Source organism: Canis aureus, chromosome 32 (assembly GCF_053574225.1).
Source record: "Canis aureus isolate CA01 chromosome 32, VMU_Caureus_v.1.0, whole genome shotgun sequence".
In the NCBI taxonomy this organism is placed as follows: Eukaryota; Metazoa; Chordata; class Mammalia; order Carnivora; family Canidae; genus Canis; species Canis aureus.
This window is the reverse complement of record NC_135642.1, coordinates 42,264,742-42,276,065: the sequence shown is the minus strand read 5'-3', so window position 1 is coordinate 42,276,065 and position 11,324 is coordinate 42,264,742. Positions and strand designations below refer to the sequence as shown.

The window sequence follows — 11,324 nt, the reverse complement described above, 5'->3', positions numbered from 1 at the left end:
GGGCTGGAAAGGCCCTTACCATCAAAGAAGGCAAGCTCTGCACGGGATAGATGGGGAAATGGAAGCCCAGAGAGGTTGCTTGAGTCACTCAAGGCCACACGGCATGCTTGTAGCATCCAGGGCTCCTGACTCTCAGGGGAGGGCTCCTTCCCCTGGCCCCATCTGCTTTCCTGCCCCGGCTGTATTTGGATTCAACATTGCCAGCTCAGCCTAGCCCAGGTTAATGAGGGTATTTCACACTAACCCGTAATTGATTGCCACAGGCAGGCTTTAAGTCTTCCCCTTCCCAGGAAACAGATAAATCAAACTTGAAAGAAGGGATTTCAGATATGAGATGTTTGGGGGCAAGTGGAAAGTCGTAGCCTCCCTCACATTTCCCAGTGGAGCTGGCCTCTGGTGGTCTCATTTCCTCTGGAGGTCTGGAAGGGCTCCTACTTTGGGAGGCCTCTTCTCTTCCCACCCTCCTCGATCCTCCAGGGCCTTTGGCTCTCCCAAGATAGTAGCTTCTGGGATAGGCAAGCGGCTATAGGGCCGTAGCAGAGGGTCCGGGCTCAGAGTGGGACCTGGACGGAGGAAGCCGGGCTCCCTAGGCTGCCCTACTCCAGGAAAGAGGCGAAGGCTCACTGGCCTACACCATTTAATACTGTCATTTGGGGGGTGGAACGAGACTCTCCAGTGCACAGGGAGGGAGGCCTGCTCCAGCTACTCAGATCAGCCAAGACTCAGGTGTTCTGGGAGTTTGAAGGCTTGTTGAGCTTAGCGTCTGAGCTGGGCATCAAGGGGTCCAGCTTCAAGGGTCGTCTGTGGTCCTTGGTGTGGGCCAGGGAGTTCTGTGGTATGTAAAGCAAAGCAAAGTGAGTGCACCTCTGCCCCTCCCCCCGGGGGAGGGGTACCCATCAGAGAGCATCTTGCCTGGCAGGCCAGGCCTCAGAGGATCCAAACCAGTGGGCCATGCCTTCACAAAGGGTTCCAAACCTGTCTAACCATGGCGGGCCCACCCAGTTCTCTATGAGCCCCCAGGTCTTAGCAAGCGAGTTTGCAAAGGTAGCTAGCCCTGCTTTCCCTGTTGGTCCCCACCCTCATCCCCCCATCCTCTTCAGCCCTTCTCGGAAGTCTGGGAATGAGCAGAACCCTGATGATCAAGAGCAGGAGCTAGCAGGGGTGTTGCTCTGGGAGGCTTGGGGACTTGGAGCTGAGCTTGAGGGGGTCGTGAAGAGCTCTATTTGCGTGTAGGGGGCCAGCAGCATTCCTCTCTGGCAACGTGTTCCCATCCCCGGCAGGTGTGCAGCATTGCAGGTGCCAAGTCGCAGTGCTCACGGGAGAACACTGGGGCTCTGGGGTTGGGTGGGGGCCACAGCTACTCTGCTCATGAGCAAATCCAGTGCTAAAGTACAGCCAGGGCCAGAGCATTCCAGAAATGCCTGTGTGGACAACCCTTCATCCACGGCCATGTCCCCTTGATTCTCACCACCACCCGTGGGAAGGGGGTAGCGTCAGGGGGGCTTTCTCTTCCCCTCAGGCAAGTGGGGCGTGCAGACCAGGCCAGGGCTTCTGACGGTAACGGAGCAGAAACTGGGCGCAGGTGTTCTGACTGCAGGTTCCCCTGACAGTGCTTCTCGAGGCCTAGTAGTGACTCAGGGTCGGGGTGGCAGCTGCCAGCCCCACTGCATGCACCCCACGGAGCTTGCCCAGAGGGATCACTCACGGGCAGGTCAGTGATGATGGAGTTTGAGGGGTGCCCCAAGCCGTACTCCTGCTCCTGCAGCCGTGTGGCCAAGTCCTGCTTCTCTCGTCCCCAGCGTCGAGCCGAGTCCTCTAACTGCAGACACGGAGAGGGACAAATGGGGAACCGCTGGGCAGCAGGGCCCATCCCTCGAGCCAGGACAACCAGAGCCTGAGCCTCCTCTCCAGGTAGAAAGCAAAGCCCTGGCCACCGGGGGCCTGCTGCCTTCCAGAGACATCAGGTGTGGCAGGGGTGGGTGGGGAGGGGCAGCCTGATCCAGACACGGACAGACCTTCTCTGAGTTCCAACAATACACTGAGCCCTGACCCTGGTCACACACGGAGTCACAACCCTGGCCGTACTTGGGAGCCTAAAGGTCAAGGGCTGAGTGGCGAGTGTGCCCAGCCTGACTGGCCCCTGCCTGGCTCACCTACCTGGCTCTCCAGGGACAGGATCCGGCTCTGAGCTCGTTCTAGCTTGGCCAGAAGGCTGAACTTGTCCGAAGTGCTGGCAAGGAGATCCTGCGGGCGGAGCGGAGACTCACCCACCCGGCTCCCGCGGGGTCCGCAGCCGTGGGGGCTCGGGGGGCCGCGAGCCACTGAGGGAGACGCCAGCCAGGTCTGAGTTCCCAGCTCCCCAGTGCAGAGCCTCAGGCCCAGCGCCGAACCCTCTTCCCGAAGCTGACCTGAGATGGCAGGTGCTTTTGTCACCCCTGTCCTCCCCCAGGGACTTCGCTTATGCGGAGTTTCTGCAAGTCACTTTCTAAAACATAAACGGCACTAAGCAGCCCCCGAGAGCGCCCAGCAAGGAATCTTGGAGGAGGGTGTCTTTTTTGTAAAGTGAAGACTATGGAAGCAAGGGCTCCCCTGTCCCCGCACTTTACCTGGATGTCCATGCATCAGGTGTGCTTTCTAACAGAACTCACCTCCTGCAAGTCCCGGGATGAACAGAAGAGCTCTCCTGGGCTCCCTGCCCACCCCTCTTCTGTAATTCCAGTGTCTTGTCTTTGGGTTTGCATAAAGCAGGGGTGCCGGCAGCAGCCTTGGAGATGGAGCGGGGCTCGGGCACTTCTGGGGCTGGGACACCCACCTGTGCGGGCAAGGTCTCTGTGCCCTTGGAGTGGCCTGGGCCATCTGTCTCTTGCAGTCTCTCTGCCAGGTCTCCTCCTGTTCCCAACTCCCCGGGGTCCTCCTGGGATGGGGAAAAGGCTCTCCAAGGCTGTACCATCCCAGGAAATGCTCCAGGACAGAGCTCAGAGAGGCTGGCGCCGAGTCCAAGTGCATGCCAGCCAGGTGGCAATAGGGATCAAAGGTCAGGGGCCACGAGGGACCTGCTTTCTCCCAGGCTGCTAGCCAAGGGCAAATGTGGAGGCTGCAGGCCCACGTGTGCTCCCCCCGGGAGAAAAGAGCAGGCCCGAGGGCTGGGGGTGCGCTGGAGACCCCGGAAGCCCAGCGCCTGCTCGTGGTCTTCTACTCGGATTGTGCTGGGTGCGACCGCTAAGCACCCACCATCTGTTGGGGCGGCCCGGGCCGAGTGGGTGCTGGTGGCTCTTACCGGCAGGGCCTGCTGCTGCAGGATGATGGGGGCCGGCTGGTGGCGGTTCTTCTCCAGCTCTGCCCGCAGCCGGGAGTTCTCTGCCAGCAAGGCTGAGTACAGGTCGGCAGGCAGGGGCTCTCCTGCGGTCCCCAGCGGAAGGCCGGAGGCTGGGAGCACGGGGAAGGCTGCGGACGGGCCACAGGCTCTGAGATGGGCTTTCCCGTCCGCACGCCCCCGGGCTGCTCCGCCCCGGTTGTGCTCCATTCTGCTCCTCCTCTGCTCCCAAGTCTTCCGTGGCTCCCTGCCGCCCACGGAACCGGGGCCACAGGCCTCAGGCATCATTCTAGGCTCCTTAGAACCCGCCCCCAGTGCTCCCCGTTGGCCCTGGGTCTATTGTAGCTCTTTGCCGCTCTCTTTCCTTCCTTCCCGCCCCTGGCCTGCCCACGCTCTGAGCCCTCGGCCCCCCTCGGCCCCCCTCGGCCCCGCTCTGGGATGACGCTGGGGTGCCTGGAAGGCAGCCCCGGCTTGCGCTGCTTCCCGAAGGCCTCCCGAAGCGCCCCCCGCCAACACCCCATGCACTGAAGGCTGACGCGGGCTGGGCACACAGGGCTTCCCGGTGAGGCTGCACGGGAGGCTCGGGGGCTCCCTGCCTGGGCCCCCCCGCTTCTCCCCAGCTCGTCTGAGCCACCCAGTTGGCCAGTTCTAGGTGGCTTTGCTTAACATCAAGGCCAGTACTGTTTGTTCTGTAGAAGCAGACTCCCTGAGAACTTGGGGAGACGAGGAGGTACCGGGAAGGGTTAGGCCGCCCCTCCTCTCGGGCAGCCCCTGACTGCTTGCTCCAGAACAGGGGGCGTCTCCTCTGGGGTCTGAGCAGGACCCGCTCTCTTTCCAGCCTGGCTCACACACGGTCCCGATGCATCCTGAGGGGCTCCTTGGCAGAAGGGAGCCCAGGGGACCCTTGAGAGCCCCTCCCTGCCTGCATCCATAGGGAGGTAGCATCCTTTGCCCCAGTTCTGCCCTCGGAGACGTTGCTGCGGGTAGCCGGGGCCCCCAGGGGTGGGACAAAGGCCGGGGAGCAGACGCACCCATGGGAGGCTTTCCCTGAGGCCTGTTTAGCAGGGGCTCCCTCCAATCCCGCAGCTTGTCCTCCAGCACCCGCTCCATCCTCTCGATCACCTGGAGGGCAGAGCACAGAGGCTGGGCTGGCCGGGGGTCTCCCCACCTTGCGCTCCGAGGCTGGCGCCCGGCGGGCTGTCCCCTGTGACCCCTGCCTTCTCCTGGTGCCGCACGGTCTCCTCCAGCGCCTTCATCTTCTGCAGCTTGTCCTGGTACCGTTTCAGCAGCGTGGCCTGTGGCTGCTGAGCCTGGTGCAGGAGGAGCAGCTCCTTCTCTCGATCATTCTTCTGATGGTGGGGGAAGGAGGGGGATGGGGAAAGAAGGGGTGCCTCGGGTCACCCTGGGGCCCTCCGCTGAGCCTTCCACTACGGTGAGCCCATCCCTCCATGCCTCTCTCCCATCTGCTCCCAGACTCTTGGCTGAATACCCCCCAGCTCCCCTCCCCTCAGCTCCCCCAGCCCCGGCTCACTCGAATCAGCTCATTCTGCAAATACTGCACTTTGTCCCTCAATTTCTTCATGTCCAGCTCACTCAGCACCAATTTCTGCTTCATGGACACTGGTGGGGGAGGGGAGCTGGCTCAGGGAAGAGGCATCTCCAGCTCAGCACAGCTGGGTGGGGGCAGGGGTCTCTCAGTCCCGGGGCTTGAGACAGAGGACTGGAGTCTCCGTTCCCGTTCCTGAGAGGGTGTGGGCCCCTGCTGGTGTCCAGGGGCAGGCACGCCTGGGAAAGGCTCCCCCCACCCTGGCCCGCCATCCAGAGCCTGGGCTCAGGCCGGCCCCCGGATGCCCTCCGTGGCCCGTGTACCCTCATCCAGCTTCTGGGCGTTGCTGTTGTCCTGCTCCTCTTCCCCCTCCTCTTGGGTCAGCTGGCTCCTCAGCATGCGGTTCTCGGCCTCCAGCATGCTGGTCTGTTTCCGCAGGGACAGGATGTCCTCTGCCATCTTCTGCATGGCCCGCCGGTAGTTGTTCAACTCCTGTGGGTCCCAGAGCTCAGAAGCGGGTCCCCAGCCCCCCTGGGATCCCCACCCCACATCCACACTTGCAAGTCAGCGGGCCAACGAACAGACTGAACTCCAAGCTGTGCCCTTGAGTCTTAGCAACTCCTTAGGTGGGTGGTTATGACATGGTCTCCCCCCTCCTGGCCACGGGAGAGGAGTCACCCTGGTGGTCTCTCCCAGGGGCTGTGGCTCTTCCCGTGATGCCAACAAGGAGGGGACCTGGGGCTCGCACACCTGGTGAAGGAACTCAAACAAGTGACAAATCTTGAAAGGCCCTGAGGCTGGGTTCCAGAGTCTGGCTAACTCCAAACCATTTCTCTGCCTTCTCCTTCTCCCCTTTTCTAATCCCTGTCCTCCTTACTCATGTCACTGAGAACCCACTGAGTGCTACTTGTGGCTGAGCCCTGGCCCCAGCCCCCGGCCATCCCAGGGGGCAGGAAGAGACATTGGGTAGGCCCAGGAGACTCCGATAAAGACTTGAGGTCAAGGCTGGGATCCATCTATGAGATCTTGTGTATAAAGTCAGGCCAGGCTGACAGGCTCTGTCTTTGGTTAGGAATAACGATAGTCCTAGTATCTGGTGCTCACCAGACACCCAGTGTATTCTGGGGGAGGCCCTCCCTCACTTAGTTCCCCACACTGAGCCTCAAATCTAGCCTGTCATCATCCTCATTGTACTGACGGGGAAACCAAGGCCTGGAGAGGCGTGTAACTCGCTCAGTCGCAAAACTAATGAGTGGCAGAGAGAGGGTCTGAAACCCAGGCCTGCTGGCCCTTGAGTCTGTGCTCTTAAGCACTGTGCCATCCTGCCACATGCCCCCATCCAGGGAAACTGCACAGTATGTTGAGAAGTGGTAGAAGCAGGGGCACCCGGGTGGCTCAGTGATTGAGCATCTGCCTTCGGCTCAGGACGTGATCCCAGGGTCCTGGAATCGAGTCCCACGTCGGGTTCCCTGCATCGAGCCTGCTTCCCCCTCTGCCTGTGTCTCTGCCTCTCTCTGTGTTTCTCTCATGAAGAAATAACAATCTTTAAGAAAAAAATAAGTGGTAGAAGCAGCTTCCTAAAAAGGATGATCAGGATAATCTTGGCGAGGGGAAAAAATGAACGTCTACCTTCATGTATGTGTAGGAGATGAGTGGATTACATTAATGACTTTTGTTTTGTAATACAAAAATTCCCTACTGTTATTTAGAAAAAAAATTTAAAAGGGAGTTTCTTAAATATAAATATGAAAGAGGGACTCAAAATATGAGACCAGGAAGGTTGATAGAGGGAGAGGAGGTGGGTGGAGGGAAGTGAGGCTGGCAGTTTGCTAAGCCCTGGTGGCCTGTGGCATTCCTGAGGCTTCGGAGGCCTGGCATGTGGGAGTGGGGGCTCCTAGGTCCCGCCAGGCGCACAAGTTTCCAGGAAGCGGAGCTCTGCTCCCAACTCCTACCTGGGCCCCCTGCTGACCGGGGATGTAGACGGGCTCCCAGCTACTGCCTCCAACCTGCTGCCCGTGGGCCACTGGCTCCTTAGAGAAGGGTTCCCAGACAGCAGGGACTCCTCAGACACCACTTGTCACCTGCCACTGTCTAGCCTTCTGGCCAGATACCCTCTAACTGGTGCCAGTGTGGGGCCCATCTCCCCAGCACCTGCCCCAGTTGAGTTCCAGGCCTTGGCACCTCTAGATCGGCCCATCTGGGTCCAGTATTGTTCACTAAGAGGCTCAGCTTAGAGACACAGGGGCTTTGTGGTCAGGTTTTGGTCAGAAGCCCAGTGTGGACACTGACTCACTGAGCCCAGACAGGTCCCTTCATCTTCCTGAACTTCAGATTTCTCTTACAGGCTAATCACAGGGTTATCTCAAAGCTCAGAGTCAGTCTGTGTGGCAACCGGCATAGGACCCTGCCCAGGACAAGTATGACTTGGCTTCTCATCCTATTCTCTTCTCGCCCCACTTCTGTTCAGTGGCTGCTTTAATCACCAGGTCAGGCCCCTTCCTCCTCATCCCTGCTGCCCTCACGCTGGGCTCCCTCGCCCACTCCTCTGCCGTGCTCTACATCTTCCATTTCTGGCAGTCCCGTGACTGACAGCCCAGGACTGTCAAGAAGAAGCAATGTTATTTTGGAAAGGGAAATTCATCCCTCTTCTCGTTCCTCAGCCTACCTCAGACTTTTATTATGTATGCTCCGAATAATTACAGCAGTATCCAAATGGGTTTCTTTGCTTATAGGATTAAATCTCCTAAAGGAACACACAGACATGCAAGAAAACATGTTCCAAGATGCTCAGTGAGTTCAGTCTGTAGATTTCTACTCAGGCACACTCAGTCTCTAGCTACAGGCAGTACTTACAAAGAGTGACCTAGATAAATTGTTCTGACACAGAGAGATGTCTACACAATATTGTTAAATAAAAAAGCAAAAAAGCACGTGGCAAATTACTATGATCCCATCCAAAACTGGTGTGTGTGTGTGTGTGTATGTGTGTGCACATAGATATATAAGAACAGTGGCTACTGTTGTGTTTAGGAAGGGAAAGGAATACTTGTTTCAAAAAAAAAAAAAAGAAAGAAAAAAAGGAATACTTGTTTCATTTCTAGTTGTATATTATATATATATATATTTTTTTTCTTTGAGAAAGAGAGAGAGAGAAAGCATGTGAGTCATAGGGGAGTGGGATGGAGGGACAGAGAAAGAGGGAGAGAGAGAGAATCTTAAGCAGGCTCTATGCCCCCAGCACAGAGCACGATGCAGTGTTTGATCTCATGACCCTGAGATCATGACCTGAGGTGAAATCAAGAGTCTGGCACTTAGCTGACTGAGCAACCCAGGCACTCCACTCTAATTTTATATTTATTATTTTTTAAAGATTTTATTTATTTATTCATGAGAGACACAGAGAGAGGGAGAGAGGTAGAGACACAGGCAGAGGGAGAAGCAGGCTCCACGCAGGGAGCCTGACGTGGGACTCCATCCCCGGTCTCTAGGATCAGGCCCTGGGCTGAAGGTGGCGCTAAACCACTGAGCTACCCTAATTTTATATTTCTAATAAGAACATATCCATGGGCAGCCCCAGTGGCCCAGCAGTTTAGCACCACCTTCATCCCGGGGCGTGATCCTGGAGACCTGGGATCGAGTCCCACGTCGGGCTCCCTGCATGGAGCCTGCTTCTCCCTCTGCCGGGGTCTCTGCCTCTCTTTCTGTGTGTCTCTCATGAATAAATAAATAAAATAAAATAAAATAAAATAAAATAAAGTAAAATAAAATAAAATAAAATAAAATAAAATAAAATGAATATATCCATATATTATTCATCTAATTAAAAAGAATTTAAATCTAAATATACTGAGGGTCATACCATTTTCATGGGTTAAAAGATGGAGTATTTAAATAATTAGTTCTTCCCAAAATTGATTTATGGATTCAATGCACTCCCAATAAAAAATAATAACTGTTTGTGTGTGTGTATGTGTGTGTGTGTGTGTGTGTAGGAATAGACAAGCTGATTTTATAATGTGTGAGAAATAAAAGGGAAAGTATAGCTAAAATATTGTTGAAAAGGAACAGTTGGGAAGACTTGCTTTATTGGCTATCAAGACTTATGATAAAGCTAGAGTAATTAAGACAGAGTTATACCAGTGCAAAGATTGATAAGTAGGCCAAAGAGGCAGGATAGAGAGACTTGAAACAGACCCACATGTATATGGACCCTTAATTCATGACAAGGGTGGCATTTGGGGGCTGCGGGAAAGGACTGCGATGGTAGTAAATGGTGCTGCGTCCATCTGATATCTATAAGGGAAAGGGAAACTTGGCTGCTCTCACATATCATAAACAACATTAAGTTCCAGATAGGTGGAGATCGAAGGGTAAGAGGTAAAACAGTAAGGCCTCTAAAAGACAAGTCCAAGAATATCATTAAGAACTAATGGGAGGGAAAGGTTTTGAGCAACAGGACACAAAAAAAAGCACAAACCAGAGTGGAAAGGATTAATAAGTTTAGGCTATTTAAGTTAAGAGCCTCTATTCATGAAAAGATATTATTTTCTTTTAATATCTTTAAAATATTAAAATATTTAATGCGAGCAGCCCAGAGGGCTCACTGGTTTAGTGCCACCTTCAGCCTAGGGCGTGATCCTGGAGACCCGGGATCGAGTCCCACGTCAGGTTCCCTGCATGGAGCCTGCTTCTCCCTCTGCCCGTGTCTCTGCCTCTGTCTCTGTGTCTATCATGAATAAATAAAACCTTTTAAAAATATATTTAATGGTGAATGGGCAAGACCAGGGATCCCTGGGTGGCGCAGCGGTTTGGCGCCTGCCTTTGGCCCAGGGCGCGAATCCGGATACCCGGGATCGAATCCCACATCGGGCTCCCGGTGCATGGAGCCTGCTTCTCCCTCTGCCTGTGTCTCTGCCTCCTCTCTCTCTCTCTGTGACTATCATAAATAAATAAAAATTTGAAAAAGAAAATAAACTAAAACTTGAACCCAAAATTTAAAAAAAAAAAAAAAAAGAATGGGCAAGACCAGTAGGAGATATTTGCAATACCCACGACGATGATAGGCTCATATTCAGATGGAAAAATAACTTTTGCAAATTAATAAGAAAAAATAGACCACCCAAGAGAATAATGGACAAGAGATTTGAACTGGCACTTGATAGAATAAGTCAATAAACATGTGAATTGGTGCCCACCCTCATTAGTCACTTAAAACCACAAGAAGATACTACGATACACCAATTAGAATGACAAGAACGGAACAAAATGATCCCAATGGTGTCAAATGTGGTTGAGGGTGTGAAACAGGTGGAATACTTATTCACTGCTGGGGGGACCTGAAGGGCCACCATTGCTTTGGGGAAACACCTGCCTACTGGATACTATTCGGGTTGAATGTAGGCGATCCTCACCTACTTCTGTGTGTGTACCCAACACAAACGAGTGCATCCATGCATCAAGAAGCAGATGTGAGAACATTCCTTGAAGCATCACTTGTATGAATCCCAAATGGAAATCACACAAACGCCCATCACACTAGAACAGAGACACACTCTACTCATACAATGGAATATAGACAGCAGTAAAAATAAATGAGCGTCAACTACATGGAACCAAAGGGGGGAATCTCTCACACATAATCTGGAACCAAAGGGGCAGCCAGGGTGGCTCAGCGGTTTGGCGCCTCCTTCAGTCCAGGGCCTGGTCCTGGAGACCCGGGATTGAGTCCCACGTCAGGTCCATGCGTGGAGCCGGCTTCTCCTTCTGCCTGTGTCTCTGCCTCTCTCTCTCTCTGTGTCTCTCATGAATAAGTAAGTAAAATCTTAAAAAAAAAATCTTAGGCAAAAGCAGCTGGGCATGAAGTACCTACCCTATGATTCCGTATAGATTTGGCTCAAAACCAGGCAAACTTGGGGCATCTGAGTGGCTCAGTTGGTTAAGTGTCTGCCTTCAGCTCAAGTCATGATCCCAGGGGCCTGGGACGGAGCAGCACCCCCCAACCCTTGACTCCCTGCTCAGCGGGGAGTCTGCTTCTCCCTCTCCCTTTGCCTGCCCCCCCTGCTTCTGCACACATTCTCTCTCTTTCTCAAATAAATGAATAAAATATTTAAAAAACAAAACAAAACAAAAACCAGGCAATCTGAAGCACTAGAGTTAGAAGTCAGGGTGTGAGATCTATGTGGGGCAGTCAGGGCAGTGACTGGGGGTGTGAGGAAGTTTTTAGGGTGTTGGCGGTGCTACACTTCTTGACCTGTGGGACACGTGGGGCTTACACACACATGTTCACTTTATGATATAACATTGCAGCGAACATGCTTATGTTCTGTGCATTTGTTTGAATGTGTGTACTTCACATAAAAAAGCTAAAAACATCTAACGAATTAAAAAATAAATGAATCCTGGCTCAAGTCTGTTTATGTACATGAAGCCTCCATACCGTGGTTCTCCTCCAGGGACCCTCCCAGC

At 54.0% G+C, this 11,324-nt stretch overlaps 1 protein-coding gene across 6 annotated transcripts in view; it reads right to left on the bottom strand.

Moving 5' to 3' along the window:
* Positions 1-620: 620 nt before the first annotated feature.
* The window catches only part of CCDC33 (coiled-coil domain containing 33), an 88,327-nt gene continuing 77,623 nt past the window's right edge, over positions 621-11,324 (bottom strand). For 2 of the 6 annotated variants that reach the window (XM_077881866.1, XM_077881868.1), the window contains exons 12-20: positions 5,183-5,351; positions 4,845-4,933; positions 4,531-4,662; positions 4,345-4,435; positions 3,278-3,444; positions 2,813-2,914; positions 2,158-2,244; positions 1,706-1,819; positions 621-830 (exon numbers count right to left, since the gene is read on the bottom strand). In XM_077881866.1, coding sequence (XP_077737992.1) covers positions 723-830; positions 1,706-1,819; positions 2,158-2,244; positions 2,813-2,914; positions 3,278-3,444; positions 4,345-4,435; positions 4,531-4,662; positions 4,845-4,933; positions 5,183-5,351 — 1,059 coding nt within the window. In that variant the 3' untranslated portion in view covers positions 621-722. Of the gene's footprint in view, positions 831-1,705; positions 1,820-2,157; positions 2,245-2,648; positions 2,985-3,277; positions 3,445-4,344; positions 4,436-4,481; positions 4,663-4,844; positions 4,934-5,182; positions 5,352-11,324 lie in introns of those variants that run through there. The other 4 variants (XM_077881867.1, XM_077881869.1, XM_077881870.1 and 1 more) reach the window with 4 other exon arrangements.